General features: G+C 38.6%; 1 protein-coding gene across 3 annotated transcripts; it reads left to right on the top strand.

Moving 5' to 3' along the window:
- The first annotated feature begins 268 nt into the window (after positions 1-268).
- On the top strand, positions 269-16,535 carry LOC307139650 (cationic amino acid transporter 2). Of its 3 annotated transcripts, none has more exons than XM_079838700.1 (14): positions 269-346; positions 5,776-5,854; positions 6,036-6,095; positions 11,686-12,067; positions 12,194-12,349; positions 12,439-12,604; positions 13,848-13,984; positions 14,617-14,839; positions 14,913-15,049; positions 15,254-15,356; positions 15,434-15,564; positions 15,661-15,827; positions 16,002-16,110; positions 16,190-16,535. In XM_079838700.1, exons 4-14 carry the CDS (start codon positions 11,704-11,706, stop codon positions 16,297-16,299), a joined length of 1,803 nt encoding a protein of 600 aa, XP_079694826.1. In that variant the 5' UTR covers positions 269-346; positions 5,776-5,854; positions 6,036-6,095; positions 11,686-11,703; the 3' UTR covers positions 16,300-16,535. The 3 variants fall into 3 exon arrangements, with proteins under 3 accessions (XP_079694826.1, XP_079694827.1, XP_079694825.1); XM_079838701.1 differs by having other exon boundaries at positions 6,026-6,095; XM_079838699.1 differs by lacking the exon at positions 6,036-6,095.
- The last annotated feature ends 1,138 nt before the right edge of the window (positions 16,536-17,673 follow it).

Below are 17,673 nucleotides of genomic sequence, written 5' to 3'. Positions count from 1 at the left end.
CCTGTTTCTTTCTTGCATGAAACAATGTCCTGTTTTGTTTTGTTTTGTAAGTATTGGCTGAAATAGAAAGCCATCGTAACCACACAGAAATGTTACAAATGTGGTTTCCAACATGGAATTTTATCCTCACCCTGCGCCTTGCCTGCAATTATATGCACATTATGGGGCCAGTGAGAAATGCGGAAAGAAAGGCTACTTTGTTGCTAATGCCATAGAGTGGGTGGGTCAAACAGTCCACTCTTGTATATATTGCTGTTAAAAATCATTTGCCCTCATTGGTGTGAAAGGAATAGATATATTTAGACAAATTAATTACAGACGGCAAACTTCTCTGGACACAATTAAGGTAAATAAAAAAACATTTATTTACTAATAAGATGCATCAAAAAATGTCTTTGAAAGCTCTTTAGTTATTATTTTGCTGATAAAACACATCATTTTATGTATGCATATATATTTTTTTACAATTACGCATGACAGTGCAACTTTCAGGTCAAGGTGTAAATGAATGCAAAATTAATTAAACAAATAAATAAAGAAAATACTGCTACACATGCATTTAGAAAACATTAAATAATGCAAATATTTCTAAGTTTCTTATGTTAAATATTTGCAAAAAGTAAGACGATTACAGTAGAATAGTACACATTTTGACACTGAGTTCTGTATGTTCAGGCTGGCATGGCACATGATCAGTGCTTTAGAATAATGGTACAGCAGTAGATTCCTTGCAGGATTAGGAGGGATCATTAAACTCCTGAAGGCAGATTATAGAAAGCCACCACACAAAGTGAACGTGTGCCAGTCAACCACTGCCAAGTCATGAAGGCAGCTTTGTCTATCCTTAACTATCTCATGGAGCCACAGAACAGGCTTCTATCTATACGGAATGAGTTCAGAGGAGGATAAGTTACATCAGTAAGCTATGTGGAAACTGATTGCCTCTAAATTTTCAAGCAAATTAGGTCATAATTGTTGACTTGATACTACTTACTATTACTTTGAGAGTTAACTTGTGTATTTGTAGAGGTTACCATAAAACTTGAGTAAAAGTAACTCGATTTCAAAAGTTCAGCCAACTTACAAATTTAAGTTGAGGTTTGTAAGCAGAACTCAAACAAAACAGTTCTTTTAACATGTCTAGTTGTTCATTTTACTAGAAGAATGTGTGGAAACTGATTGCCTTACATTTCCTAAGCAAGTTGTACTCAAAATTCTAAGTTGAGACTACAAAGACGGACAACAGATTTCGCACAACACTAGAATGTTAATTTGCTCTATAAAACAATATTAATTTAAGACATTCCTTAAGTCATGCCCGTCAACACGGCCCGCCGACAACATTTTAGGAAAAAAAAGCACACACTGCACTCATGAGATAAAAAGAGAGACAATGTTTAATTGTTTTTTACATGTTTACAAAGTAGTCAAAAGCAAATCTTTGAAACAGTCTGTATCATGTTTAGTACAGAACAACCTTTTCTAATACAGTTCTCTTTAAAGTTATCTTCTGATAAAAACATTTTAAAACATATTTATTGGAAAATACAAAAGTATCTGTAAAACAGTGTAGTATTGAACAATTTTCTTTACTCTTAAAGGCATAGATCTATTCACTCAAACTCAACTCAGTAATGGTTAAAGGGTTAGTTCACTTCAAAATGAAAATGTCCTGATATTTTACTCACCCCCATCTCATCCAAGGTGTTCATGTGTTTCTTTATTCAGTCGAAAAGAAATTAAGTTTGAGGAAAACATTACAGGATTTTTCTCCACATAATGGACTTCAATGGCAACCAACGGTTGAGGGTCCAAATAAATGCAGTTTCAAAGGAAGGGCTTCAGAGGCTCAGCATGATCCCAGACGAGGAATAGGGTTTTATCTAGCGAAACCATGTCATTTAAATTGTTAATTTTTTTTAATGTATATACTTTTTCACCTAAACTGATCATCTTGCGCTGCTCTGCCCTCACCAGTTATAGCGTAATCACGTCGGAAAGGTCACGCTAGACATAGGCGGAAGTACTGTCCCCGTGTTTACAAAGCTCTCGTGCGAAGACTAATACAAACATCCTTTAACAAAAAAAAGGTAAAACAAAGATGTTGGACGATTTTTTAATAGAAGATGGAGTGTTTTTGGTAAAGGGCGTTTGTATTAATCTTCGCATGTTCGCTTGGGGCGGTACTTCTGCCTACATCTAGTGTGACCTTTTCAACGTGATTACGCAATCCGATCCGTGGCGAGCCGCAGAGCAGCGCAAGATCAGCAATTTAGGTTAAAAAGTATAAACATTTTTTTTGAATGGTCGATCGTTTCGCTAGATAAGACCCTATTCCTCGTCTGGAACCGTGCAGAGCCTCTGAAGCCCTTCCTTTGAAACTGCATTGATTTGGACCTTCAACCGTTGGTTGCCATTGAAGTCCATTAAAGGAACACGCCGACTTTTTGGGATTTTAGCGTATATACCCGTATCCCCCAGAGTTAGTACATACCATTCTCTTCTCCGTGCGTGCCATAACTCTGTCTTGAGGCACCCACCGCTAGCCTAGCTTAGCACAAAGACTGGAGGTAAATGGCTCCAGCTAGCCTACTGCTCAATATAACGCCAACATTTTCCTATTTACATGTTGTGATGTGTATAGTTACATTACATTATGTAGGCTACAAAGACCGATCTAGACTGATATGGCTGGGAACTATACTCTCATTCCTACTTAGAAATCAAGGAACTTGAGCCGTACCATGAGTGCAGCGGCACAATGATATTACACAGCACCTGAAAATAGGATAACTTCTGTCAACATAACCAACGTGACAACCAGGCACCCATGGTACGGCAGCAAAGTTAATTGATTATTACACAGGAATGAGAGTCTAGAAAATCGCAACTTTTCATTTTCATGTCTTGACTTAGTGCACGATGTAACTATACACATCACAACATGTAAATAGGAAAGTTTTGGCTTTATTTTGTCACTTATTGAGCAGTAGGCTAGCTGGAGCCGTTTACCTCCAGTCTTTGTGCTAAGCTAGGCTAGCGGTGGGTGCGTCAGACAGAGTTATGGCATGCACGGAGATGAGAATGGTATGTATGGACTTATCTAACTCTGGGGGATATGGTGAATAAGCTAAAGTCCCAAAAAGTCGGCGTGTTCCTTTAAGTGGAGAAAAATCTTGGAGTGTTTTCCTCAAAAAACGTAATTTCTTTTCGACTGAAGAAAGAAACACATGAACACTTTGGATGATATGGGGGTGAGTAAAATATCAGGACATTTTCATTTTGAAGTGAACTAATCCTTTAACCATGAAAAAACATATTACTGCATTAGGCGATTTTTAGTGATTTTAGGTTTGAGTGACTTCTGAGTCACTTTTGAGTGACAAAATCACTCTGTATGAAATCAAATGTGCTCTTCAGTGCTGTTGGATACTCTACGTTTAGAGCATTAATTAGCCCAAAGAGCAGACACATTGTGGAATATTTTCAAGGTCATCCACAACCACTGTACCTTCCAAAATGATTGTTGTTGTTGTGGCATCAGGATGCAAGGAGTAGGGCACAGTTGCAGAGTCCTCAGGAATCACTGTCATACCAATTGCAATGTCGAACATAGCCATCACAGTCCTAAAAATGGGAATAGCATATAACAAAAATTAGGTCAATGTAAGCCACAAAACTTCTTTTAAAAGCATTTACTTGCATTTAAATGTGAAACTAAATTAATAACACTGTATTATGTCTAAATGTAAAGGCCTTTTCAAACAGGACACATCAGTGGATGCATGGAGGAATACAGACATTCAAACCACTGCAAGAAAAGACAAAACAAACTGTATAAAATAAATAAAAACCTATTCTAAATCTGATAATTTGATATTTGAAAAGGCATCAAAATACATCATAACGGAGAATTTAATTTTTTAAATCTTTTAAATATCATATTTTTCTTTCTTTCTATCTAACCTCCTTTCTGTCAGTTATATTTATTTTCTTACCTCCTTTACTGACTTCATTCATCTCTGTTGCGTCTTTACTTTATTCTTCCTACCAGTCTAAATTTCCAACCTCCTCATTTCTTTATGTCTTTTTTCCTCTGAGTTCTTAATTTATATTTAACTTTCTTTTCTGTATCCCTTTCTTTGTTTCAGTGTCCTGACTGTTTTTTTCCCTTCATGACTCTTCTTGCCAGATCTCAAAACAATCTGAAGAACAGTTTGCCTGTTAAATAAGAATCACATCACAGAAAAAAACACTAACAAAATATGTCTTGTAAAAATTGGTGGGGTCCGAGGAGGAGTGGTAGGCCACGAAGAATGACTATTCATCTCTAATTGACGTTGGTTTTCTGCAGAGTTATGAAAATTAATATTTATTAGCACTCATGTCATGACACAAACACAACAGCAGACAACAACAGCAAAAGCAACAATTGTTTTACTATCGAAAAAGAATTGTAATGTGTCTGAGGAGCTTATCATTGTCAATCTGGTGCAGAATATTACACGTCAGTAGTTTTGAAAATAGGCTCATTTCCCAACTCACCTAGTGTTAAACAGTTGAGTTTTACCGTTTTCGAATCCATTCAGCCGATCTCTGGGTCTGGCGGTAGCACTTTTAGCATAGCTTAGCATAGATCATTGAATCTGATTAGACCGTTAGCATCTCGCTGAAAAATGACCAAAGAGTTTTGATATTTTTCCTATTTAAAACTTGACTCTTCTGTAGTTACATTGTGTACTAAGACCGACGGAAAATTAAAAGTTGCAATTTTCTAGGCCGATATGGCTAGGTGTATGAATGACAAAAGTTCCTTGATTATAACGCAGGAATGAGAGTCTAGTTCCTAGCAATATCAGTCTAGAAAATCACAACTTTTATTTTTCTGTATGTATTAGTACACGATGTTACTACAGAAGAGTCAAGTTTTAAATAGGAAAAATATTGAAACTCTTTGGTCATTTTTGATCGAGATGCTAACGGTCTAATCAAATCAACATTAAGCAATCACTTCTCACTGAAATGTGCAAGAATGAATTAAACATCAATCTGAAAAGTGGTTGATGACCAACTTGCTTTGAAAATGTTCAAGATGAAATGATATATGAAACCAATAAAGACAAGAATATTTACTACCTGACTATTTGTGAAGAGGGCTAGCCACCTTTCCACTGTATTCTTCACTGCAGAACTAAGCCCTCTTTTCACATGAAAACAAGCATAAATTGCACTTCCACTGCATGAATTCAAGTATATATATATATTTATATTTTTTATAATTGTTAATCATTTTTATAATTTACGTTTATAATTGTAGGTAACATTTTTTTTTTCATTTTATTATTATGCAAATTCTTTGCTCCAGGCATTTGCAACAGTGAACATGCATTTAGTACAACACACTCAGCACTCTTAAGTACTATGTACTAAATTTGCTTAGTTTAACTATTGCATCCACCTAAAAGTTCACACTACTCAGTCTAGTCAAGTTAAATCAACAAATTTACCACTAAGTTTTTCTTTAGTAGATTCAGCAATTACTTTTGGTTGACTTCAAAAAATATTGTTCATGAAGTTAAAGTGGTTTACAAAATGACAAATTTATTTCAAAATCACTTGCATGGTTTAATAATTTAAATTGGTTATTTCAAACCACTTTGCTATGTTTTTATTCTTAATGTAATTCATTTTAAAAATAATTTGAGGCTGACAAGATACTTAGTGATAGATAAGTGATCTTTTCATTCTTAAATTAGAGATCTGTTTTTCCCTTAGGGTTTCAAAGGAAAGAAACACAAAGACAAAACATCTCAGCACTCGAGAAAACATGAAAACGTGAAGACATTGTGATAAGGTAAATGGGAGGGAAAATGAGTGTATATGTTCTTATTCTTACAAATGAATGACCAACATACATTTTTAAGGTTATTACTGAGCATAATCTTGATTAGTTGTCAAATGACACGATAGCATGAAAATGATAGGCCTATTAAAAAATGCTATTCAATACAATAATACAATGAAGAGTATTCCAGGCAGGCATTTGGACCCAGGACGCTAGGGGGCCCCACATCACGACTTTGGATATTTTGTGTGTGAGTGATTTTTTTTTTCTTTCTTACATACACCAACACATTAACTAATGATATTGTAGTAAAATCAAATTAAAATCTGTGAATTATAGAAAGTAAGAAGTTACAGTGACGCATTGCTGCCACATACATATTATTTTTTCCACTCAATTATGTCATAATAATGAGATGTTATGTCGTAAAAACAACATAATTTTCTCGTAATAACAAGATCTTATGTCGTTTTTACGACATAATATCTCGTTATTACGAGAAAAGATATCGTTAAAACGACATAACATCTCGTTATTACACATAATTGAGTGGAAAAAATAATATGTATGTGGCAGCAATGTGTCACCGTAAGAAGTGAACATGAGCACGGTCTCTCGTCACTTCAAAATACGGCGTATGATGTGTTAACCGCACACACAAAAAAAGAAGACGATGGAAAACCGCACCTGTCATGAGCACAGAAGAGTAACCGTAAAAAAGTAGGGATGAAGACGTTTCTTGCGACCCTGTTGACTATTTGCAACAAAAAGTTTGAATGCTGTGTGATCATGCCCCAATATCTTAGCAATTTCAAAAGTTTTAAAATGTTTGACTTTTCTGAGTTAAATCTCTTTTTTTTTGCTCCAAAATAAGCTCACCTTGATATAGGGTGTCGATCTACTTAGGCCACACCCTCCCTCATTACACAAATACACATCACCTGATATGCTTAAATCCAAAAAGTATTCAAGTTTATATAGCTTGGAGTTGGAAAATGTGCATACAAATTATATGTTCAAAATATTCACTTGCTTAATAATTGTGCACACAGTGCATATATTCTAGGGGCTCTATTATATATTCAAGCCCCCAGCATGAGTTTGAGGTGAATGTTATTTTAGACCATTATTATTTTAGAACATTTTATTTCCTTGGCGATGCAGTCATGCAGCCACACAGTGGATCGCGTTTATTTTGTTTTCCCCTTTTTATTCAAAATATTCATAAACTTGTTTACTAGGGGTGAGCGGGGCACAACCCTAATGCGGGGTTAGTTGTAACACGCATGATTTAAAACTTTCCACACATGCCAGCATGACGGAACTTAGTGTATTTACTAGTTGCCATATCAATACTTTATAGAAAAAATTGCACCAAAATTAAAACAAATCTTTGGAAGATATCACTGAACATTTATTTAACCATAGCATAATCTTATATCTGTTATTTAACAGTTGAGATAGTTCTTTAATTATGATCTAACCAGCAGTTAGAAAAGGATGGTAACCGGAGGAGAGGCTTACTGAGACTCCCAGCAATTTGAAGAAGGCCTGCCAGACACAAGAGATGAATTGGGGACCACGGTCCAAAACGATATCCTCAGGAAGGCCGAAGTGACGGAACATGTGTTGAAATAAAACTTCAGGCGCTTCGAAAGCCATGGGTAATCCCTTGAGAGGAATTAGTTTGCATGCCTTCAAGAAGAGGTTTACGATGACGAATACACAGTGTGGTTGTCAAAAGAGGGAAGGTCGGACATGAAATCTATACCCAGATGGGATCATGGATGGCGTGGAATTGGTAGAGGCACCAGCTTTCCTTTAGTAAGTCTTAGGGGAGTGTTGGTAATGGCGCAGACTGAGCATCACTGGATGTACAAGGAGATATCCTGAGCCATGGTGGGCCACCAGTAGCGATGACGTAAGAGTGAGAGACCCCGTGGACTACCTAGGTGTCCAGAGCCCGGAGACGTATGAGCTGGACAGAAGCTGGACAGAATGGTCTAAGAGGGGCAGACGAAAGTTGAATGGTACGTAGAGGAGCCCCTCTGGACCTCCTGGCGGAGCAGATTCCGAGCAATTAGCTTGAGCAATTTGCTCATTGATGGACCATTGGATAGGGCTGACGATCATGGCAGGAGGGAGAATAGCTTCAGGACAGGGATCTTCAGCATCAGGTTGATGAAGGTGTGACAGGGGCATCTGCCCTAGTGTTCTTATCCCCAGGTCAATACGAGACCCTGAAATCGAATCGGGTAAAGAATAATGCCTTTCGGGCTTGGCGTGGGTTCACTCTCTTTGCTTCATGCAGAAATTCAAGATTTCTATGATCAGTGATGACCTCAAAGTAGTGATGTGCTCCCTCCAGCCAGTGTCTCCGTTCCTCCAGAGCTAGCTTGATGACGAGAAGCTCACGATTGCCGATGTTGTAGTTTTGCTCTGCCAAGGACAGCTTCTTGGAATAGAAGGCACATGGATGTAGTCGTGGAGGATCACCCTGCTGCTGGGAGAGAACCTCTCCGACCTCGGTAGAAGAGGCGTCAACCTCGACGATAAATGAGAAAGTGTACAGAGATGGTATGGAACTCGCACTTCTCCAGCTTGAGGTATAGATGTTGATGGCGGAGCTTCGAGGACCTGTGTCATGTGGAGGCGATGTTCAGCCAAGTTCCGGGAAATTACATAGGTTCCAGGAATCTATGTAGACAATGAAGAATCGTAAGAGGAATTCCTGGAACACCTCATTCATATAGCCTTGGAAGACTGATGGTGAGTTGGACAGGCCATATGGCATGACCCGATATTCATAGTGACCTGAAGGTGTAATGAAGGCGGTCTTCCACTTATCACATATACGAATGAGGGGATGTAGAGGGTCTGATGAAACGTTGTTGAAGTGCCTCCTGGATGTACTCCTCCATGGCCTTCTACTCCGGGATGGATAGTGGATAAACTCTGCCCCAGGTAGTAGGCTGATTGCACAGTCCCATGGTGGTAGTTGTATTGCCAACCGCTTACTGAATACATCCTGAATACATCCCGGTATTCTTGAGGAATCTCCACCTTGTGTTCCACATCAGGGCTCTCGGCGGTGGTAGAATTGAGAGAGAGAGCGATGGGGACTTCAGTGTGGAGAAAGGTGGAGAACGATAAATGGAGGGTTTCTGAAAAGATGATGGACAGCTGTGGAAGCAGGAATCACTCCACTGTAATACTTCACCGGTGTTCCAGTTGATTTGAGGTTGGTGTTCCATAGCGTCCCAGGATGATATCTCTGATGAATCCTTCCAGCACTATGAACGTGATCTCCTCTGTGTGCAGGCATCCAATGTGGAGCGTCAGTGTGGGATATGATATGACCCCGACCCAGCGGTTTTCCCTGGATGGTGTGGATTCTCAAGTCCTGGGACTCAAGTCCAATGCTTCTTTCGGACATTTAGGTTTTGGAGAAGTTGGGTGGAGATGAAGTTCCCTGCAGAACCCGAGTCGATGAGGGCTTGTGCTGAAACACAGGTTTGTTAAGACATGTACAGTAGTACGTGATAGAGGATCTATTTGAGGCGGAAGATATAGTACCCACTGCTGGGTGTGGGGGTTGGACCGGACATGGGTTGATGACGTGACCTTCTCCCCCACAGTAGAGGCACATGTATCATGCTCCGTATGTATCAAGTGGTTGGAGTCCACTTGCATGGGTTCAGGTGCTGGAAGGGCGACTGATGGAAGGGCGGAGGATTCACAGCGGGATTCAGGAGAGCGCATGCAGTGAGACATTGAGAAACTTGGATGGTCTTTTGAATGAAGTTCTCAAATCCCATAGCATCATTAATTCATTTCCTATCATCACTGTAAAGCTGATTTGAAGCAATCTGTGTTGCAAAAAGCGCCATATAAATGAAAGGTGACTTGACTTGACTTGACATCATCATAGACCACCATCAGCTGATGGAAAGCTGTGAGTAATGCAGTCTCATTCCAGCCACAAGTGGCTGCTAAGGTGCAGAACTGGAGGACATAGACACTGACAGAATTATTGGCTTGGCGTAGACAGAACAATTGGTCGTGTACTGAGAGCTCTGAAGCTGTTTATACAAACACTCCTTTAAAGTGGCCGAAGAATGCTGAGAGTGGAGCATTTATTAAGGGAGCATAATTACTGGAGTGTTGGACTGTCACAATGATTGAGCCCACTGCAGAGCTCGACCAGACAGCAGAGAGATGACAAAGGCAAACCAGGCATGATCAGTGGTAAACTGGTGAGACTGCATCTCAAAGTACAGGGAACACTGTAGAAGGACCCCTTTGCAATCCTCCACCTCACCGGTGAATGTTGCTGGTCGAGCAATGGGACTGGCAGAGGCAGCAGGTGAAGCAGCGGGAGCTGAGTGCGGGAGTGAACGACATGCGGCTTGAATGAGGTCGGCTGGAACGGCAGGTAAAGTGGTAGACACAGAAGGCTGGAGAGACAGACGAATGGCATTGACCAGATCTGCAAATGGATCGATGGGGCAATCCCCATTGGTATCCATGGGACTCTGCATGTTGTCTGGTCTTCTGTCACAGAACAGAATGATGCAGACAGGTAAATCAAAATAACACTGAGTTTATTGAACAGAAGCACGGATAGTGACAAGGATGCAGACTGGTGAGTGAATGATCAGGATAAACAGATATAATGATGACTTAGCTGGCAGTAACGGAAATTAAAATGGCAAATGAATAAAGTGCAAGCCGGTACCGGGCAGATGACGGATGACAGAAGACGAAGATGGACTCCTAGTAGCAGGTAAGTAGCAGGTAAGTAGGGTTAGGGTCTGGAATAAAACACTTTGTCAAATTAGCCTATAATTGAAAGGATTATTGCAACTTCCAAAGACATCATATGGAATTTGAATTTAAAAACTATAAATGTTAATTTTTTTACAGTCCTTTATTTAAAACTCTGAAAACAGTGAATAGTTGTGATATATGAAAAGCACTGAGCTTTTCATCCATCCTCCGTCTCAGCGCCGGGAAAAGCGCAAAAAAAATTTTTATTGACAAAGTTCGGGAGGAACACGTTCAAATTATCTGTCCAATCATCATGCCATTCTAACCAGCTGTCAGCGATCAGCAATCAACATGTCTAACCAATCAGCACAAGTGAAGGACTATATAAATACCCAGTCAACTCACCAATGTTCATTGACAGTTTTTCAGCATCCCTCCACCACCCCGTCTTCCTCACACCCACCTGGTTACTTTCCTAAACCAGAGATACGGGGGGAGTACTCGGGCCAGATACCCTCTCCTCGGACAGCACGCCAAATATGCACTACTACGCATACTATTACGCATTATATTTACTATCTGATTATTTGTAAGTTTGAACTCATGAAAGCACGTTTGAATATCAGTGACGCAATGAACATTCTAATCGCACCGGTGTGTTCGTATCAATGGGTTCAAATCAAGGGTGGAGGGGGGACGAACTGAAATTTTCATTACTTTAAATAATATAAATATTAACTAATAAATTATTTCAGTTTCTTATTAAACTTCAAAATAAACACATTCATCTTCAGGAAGAAGGGGGCCCAAAATTCTGTCTTGTATACCCCCCTTAAAACATGGCGCCCCTGGACAGACCAACAGTAAAAGCGTAACTGTGAATCCTGTCCAGTCTCTTGCAATCAATATCCCACATAGAGAAATTGATATGTGCCATACAGATAAAGTGCAGTCGTATGCATTTTCAATGAATGTCATCAAAATCATAGCCTTAGTTTACATCTCAAAATACTGACAGAGTACAATGTTATATTGACAACATGACTAAGCATTTTGACTATATCCTCTAGCACCTCTAACAGCCAATAATGCAATCGATGAGGTCTTTCCTGAGGGGCCTGTGCCGCAGGAAACCCCTGGAACCGGAGGGAGAGGTCTCTACATTTCGTCGCTGTCTTACGACTTTGGACTTGGTGGCTTTGGGAGTGGGCAGCACCTTGGGGGCCGGAGTCTACGTGCTCTCTGGGGAGGTGGCCCGGACCCAGGCTGGGCCAAGTATTATCATCTCTTTCCTCATTGCTGCTTTAGCTTCTATCTTTGCTGGGCTCTGCTATGCTGAGTTTGGTGCAAGGGTTCCTAAGACCGGCTCTGCCTATCTGTACAGCTATGTGACTGTAGGAGAGGTATGGGCCTTCACCACAGGATGGAATTTGCTACTGTCCTATGTCATCGGTAAGTAGAAATGAAAGGTCAATGAATATGCAAGATAGATAGATAGACAGACAGAACAATAGATCAGTAGATTGATAGATTAATGGGTCAAAGGTCAAGTACTAACAGAGCTTTCTCTTGGTTTAGGCACATCAAGTGTGGCCAGGGCATGGAGCGGTACATTTGATGATCTCATTGGAAACGTGATGGCTAATTACTTTAGCAAATATGCATCCATGGGTCTGCCTGGCCTGGCAGCCTACCCAGACTTTTTTGCAGCTGTTCTCATAATGATTCTCTCCGGTATCTGACTATACTGTACTAATCACCATTTGCCATCTATGGCAATGGCTTAGACATTATCTATCTATTTTCGATCTATTTTCTTACAGCTCTTCTTGCGTATGGCGTTAAAGAATCAACCACAGTCAACAAGATATTTACAAGTGTTAATATACTGGTGTTGATATTTGTCATCACTGCTGGCTTCATTAAGGGAAACCTGCAGAACTGGTTTATCACAGAAGAAATCATCCTGAATGCAACAGCAATGCATAAGTAAGAACATCTGCATTTATAGTTTATTGGAATTTTCAGTATATTCATATTTGATGTAATTAATAATCCTTTCAGTCTATAAACATATTCAAAAAAATCTGTCTGAATGTTATATCAATGCAATTTTGGCTATGTTTAAAATATCATACTACTTTGTACTACTGCTTCAGTATACTGTGCATATACAGTGTGCAAATCTTCTCTATTTGTAAAATACACACAAAAAAAACTTACTCCATATGCAAAAATAAAATCAGCCATAATTTGATTGGGCTGCCAAAATCTAAGACATTTTTACACAAAATAGATTCAAATACAAATCAACATTTTATTTTCAGGATGGCTGGACACCACTTGCTGAACTAAACATGCATTGAACATTTTGTTACATGACCTCACTGCACATAATTGAGGTCATGTGACAAAAATGTAGCATACTACTGCTTAAAATATAACATAGCCAGATGGTCACAGTTATTCAGCTCTTTTTTGAATCGTTAAGTCTGGGATGCCATGAGACTGGAGACTGTAATGTACACCATGGCTTTTGAAAAGCTTAGTGTAAATGTGTGATATGAATCAACAGTGCTAATAAATGGCTGTTGAGTGTTCTTACTAGAAACGAGTAGAGGCTTCGACCAAGAAACAGTATTCCTTACATCCCAACATGCAGATAACATTTTCCTTTATAACAGAGTTAAGGTGCAGTAAAATGTTCTGTTCTCAAAAAGGTGAATTCCAGTCATTTCCATAGGAATCCACACAAATGTAATAAATGTAAGCCTATTTATATAGAATAAAACATAAGTATAATAATAGGTAATAATAAATCTTCAAGGCTGTACATCTTATTGTGGCCTAATATAACTTTTGGGTTTCTCCAGATGCTGGCTTTTACAAAAGAGATCTTCCAGAAACCACTTAAATGTTTACAGAAACCCTTTTATATAATCTGAGTTCCTTTAATTTTGAGATCTCATCATGGCAATGCAAAGGTGAAATCCAGGATCCAACTGAATACAAAGTGCTTAAAGGATCCCATAAGTTCCTGCAAGAACTGCAAAGACTGTCAGTGGTTCCACCATTCACCCCACTAGGAGAAAGAGTTTTGAGGCACTTAGTATCCAAACGGATATTTGAGGCACCATTAGTTTTTACAGTACTATTATGTCAGAAATAGTATATGCAAATGCTATTCCAAATTCAGCCATATCCTCAGTTCTTTTCTGATTTTTTTTTAAAGAAACCTGACATCCACCGTCAATGTCACCAGTGAGTATGGAGTAGGTGGCTTTTTTCCATTTGGATTTGAAGGAACACTGGCAGGGGCAGCTACATGTTTCTATGCATTTGTTGGCTTTGACTGCATTGCAACTACAGGTAAATCTGAATTGTAGTTTTTTGAATATTACCTTTTAATGTTTTTAATAGAAAGCTTTCCTGTAGCTCAAACAGTAGAGCATGGTGCCAGCAACGCCAAGGTCATGGGTTAGATTCCCAGGGAAAGCAAGAACTGACAAAATGTAAAAATGTGTACCTTGAATGCAATGTAAGTCGCTTTGGATAAAAGCGTCTGCCAAATGCGTAAATGTAGAAATATCTTATGCTCACCAAAGCTGCATGTATTTGATAAAAAATTCTGCGATGTAGAATAACTGTTTTCTATTTGAATATATTTTAAAATATAATTTATTCCTGTTATGGCAAAGCTGAATTTTCAGCATCATTACTCCAATCGTCAGTGTCACATGATCCTTCAAATACGCTGATTTAATGCTCAAGAAACATTTTTCAATGTTGAATACATAATAAAACAATTTCAAGATTCTTTTTCAAGTTTAAAACTTTATTTAAAATAAAAACAATTCTAAAAAAAATATATAAAAATGTGATCAATTTAATTTGTCTTTGCTGAATAAAAGTATTAATTTCTGTTCTGTCTTATAGACCCCTAACTTTTGAACGGCGGTCATGCATATTAAATTTCTAATGTATGAATACTGATTTTCTAGGTGAAGAGGTGAAGAACCCTCAGAAGTCTATACCTGTGGGTATTGTGGCCTCTCTGCTTATCTGTTTCCTGGCGTACTTTGGCGTTTCGGCTGCTCTCACATTGATGGTGCCTTACTACCAACTCAACATTCAAAGTCCACTGCCTGTGGCCTTTACTGACATTGGCTGGGCTGCGGCAAAGTATGTTGTGGCGGTCGGGTCCCTGTGCGCTCTGTCAACAAGGTAAAACAAAGCCAGAGTGAGAATTGAATCTCTATGTATCAGATCAGTTACAGATATTTCATTTAATCTGCAGTCTCTTGGGGTCCATGTTTCCAATGCCCCGTGTCCTGTTTGCCATGGCCAGAGATGGACTCATGTTTAAATCACTATATAAAGTCAGCTTGCGACAGAGTCCAGTGGTGGCCACACTGTCCTCTGGAACTGTTGCGGGTAAGTGGACTGAAAAAGATCGTTAAAAAGGGCTCTACAAATCAGATCTCTTAATTCGGCCCTCTTTTTCATCTCTCATATGACAGACTAAGCCAAATCATAAGACTAGGGTCTTTTTCTCTCTATGAGATGAATAGTAAATAGGCTGCAGCTTTTGTTTAAAACACAAAAGCCGTGGCAATCATGTGCTCTGTTTTATTCCAGCAATAATGGCTCTTTTATTTGACCTGAAGGCATTGGTTGATATGATGTCGATTGGAACACTCTTCTCCTACACACTTGTGGCTATTTGTATTCTCATACTAAGGTTGTATTCCCAGCTCCACACTTTCCTTCTAGCACCATGATGCAAATCTTTGAAGCTAAAAATGGTTTCTTTCAAAGGTATCAAGAGACCGCTTCAGAGGAAAATGATTTGCGCACACCCACAACCTCCATGTTTGGGTTTTTGAAACCCCCTTCGTACCCTACCAAAGAAACTTCAAACACTGTCACAACCTGCACAGTTTTTCTTGGTGTGTAGAAAACCTAACCATACTGAAATTCTACTGAAAAAATATGGCCGTACGCAGCATAATAACCAGATTGATTTTTGATCTTTGCTTTTGCAGTTGCTTTGGTGATTATTCTGTCACTGCTGGTGAGCAAAGCTATCAGATCTTTGTTGTTGCTGGAGATCTGGAGTGTTGTGAGTGTATGTGTGATCCTGGTCATAATGTTCCTCACAGTCTTAATTATTTGGAGGCAACCCCAGAACCCAACCAAAGCCTCCTTCATGGTGAGCACAGGACATATGAAGCAACATCATTATCATGCAAAACCTATAATATAATAATATTATATGATATAGAATATAGGATATATGATATAGAAGCACCTGATTTTATAAAATTAAATAAATGAATAATTTATAAATAATAAAAGAAAAAACTCATATTTTCTCTGACCACAGGTACCATTCTTGCCTTTACTCCCTGTGGTGAGTGTGTTCATCAACATTTACTTGATGGTTCAACTGGGAAGAGACACCTGGGTTCGCTACGCTGTGTGGATGGTTGGGGGTATGTGATGCAAAATATGAAATGCTGCTGAAAGTCAAACCCAAATTTATTTGTTTTAAATCTATCTTTTTTTACTCAGGATTCCTCATATACTTTGGATATGGAGTGAGGCACAGCGTCCAGAGGCAAAGGTTACTCAGCAGTCAGATCACCATTGAAACCAAATCTGACATAGATGGACCAAAATAAATGTCTAAACCACAAGAAGTCCGGATATGCACCTGTCATATCCGTCAAGTAGATGCCAGTTCAGCAAGAAGCGCTTTCTTTTTTTCTTGGTCTTTTTACTAGAGCTTTCAAAGTATTTGCAGTGAAATAACCACTGCCTTTTTATACTTTTTATAATAAATGAATAAATAAATAATAATGCAGAATCTTCAAGTTGACTATGACAAAATTTGTATTAAATTATACATTACTATTCAAAAGTTTGGAGTTTTTAATGCATTTGAAAGAAGTCTCTTATGCTCACTTTATTTGATCAAAAGAAACGTTTATGTTTTCTCTTATTTTGAAGTAAAATGTACATTTTAAAATGTAATTTATTCCTGTGATGGAAAACTGAATTTTCAGCAGCCATTACTGCCACGGATTGGTAAGATGAAACGTATTTATAATGCAACATAACTTCATTAAATAAATCAAAAGAGTATATAACCCAATATGAAGATAATCCAAACAAGCGTAACAGTGTGCATGAAACACAAACAACGTCAGACAATGAACTAAAGAAACTGAGAGCATTACACAGAGAACTAATGATCAAATTAGGAACAGGTGTGAGTATAAATCAATGAAACGATGAATAGCCATGGCAACATTAGATGAAAAACATCTAATCATGTAGATGTTGCGTCCAAAAGCTTAGGTAGCTGACTTGTTTCCTCGCTGCTCTATCAGGCAATGACTTTGCAGGCAGCGTTTGCGTACAGAATGGAAAGCACAGGATTGGGGGATATCAAAGGCAGCGAAAGATACATCTATGCTGCCTTCAAAAATCGATCAGATGAAGATCAGATCTCAGGAGACAAGGAGTGAACCTAACATTGTATTCGGACAGGCCTTGATGCATTCGTACCTTGGATTGCCTCCGACGACTTTTTATGCGTTTTGGCCGTTCATTTACACGACAACGGTGTTTTGGGGTCCTGCAAATGCAAACCTTTGAAAACGGGATTCAAAGTGCAAGTTTTTGAAAACTGTATCGTCATCATCTACATGTAAACTACAAAAAATAAAGACATTAATGTAATTTACATTGTTCTAATAATTCCAACATAATTGAATATTAAACACTATTAATCACAATCATATCTCCCCCTTTCTCATCTTGCTCAAAAATACATCAAATAACACTTTTACCCTCTCTTGATTTAGCCATAAAGCATGTTGGGAATGAACAAGCCCCGCCCAGTTTCAGTTAATGCAACACAAATCGTTAATGTAATCTCAACACAGACGGATTAAGTAAACTTAAATATGACTTATATTTAAGTGGATTGAACACAATCAAATTAAGTTAGGACAAAATGTAAAGCAATTGTGTTGCTTTAGCTAATTTTA

This window comes from Gobio gobio (assembly GCF_949357685.1).
Source record: "Gobio gobio genome assembly, chromosome: 16".
Taxonomy (NCBI): domain Eukaryota; kingdom Metazoa; phylum Chordata; class Actinopteri; order Cypriniformes; family Gobionidae; genus Gobio; species Gobio gobio.
Note: the sequence above shows the minus strand (reverse complement) of the source record. Positions and strands in the feature narration are given on the sequence as shown.

Coding starts and splice junctions, on each gene's coding strand:
- LOC307139650 (XM_079838699.1), top strand. CDS start 11,704: ATGCAATCGATGAGGTCTTTCCTGAGGGGCCTGTGCCGCAGGAAACCC. Junction 12,350..12,438: donor TCTCATAATGATTCTCTCCG/GTATCTGACTAT, acceptor ATTTTCTTACAG/CTCTTCTTGCGTATGGCGTT. Junction 15,565..15,660: donor AACCTGCACAGTTTTTCTTG/GTGTGTAGAAAA, acceptor TTGCTTTTGCAG/TTGCTTTGGTGATTATTCTG.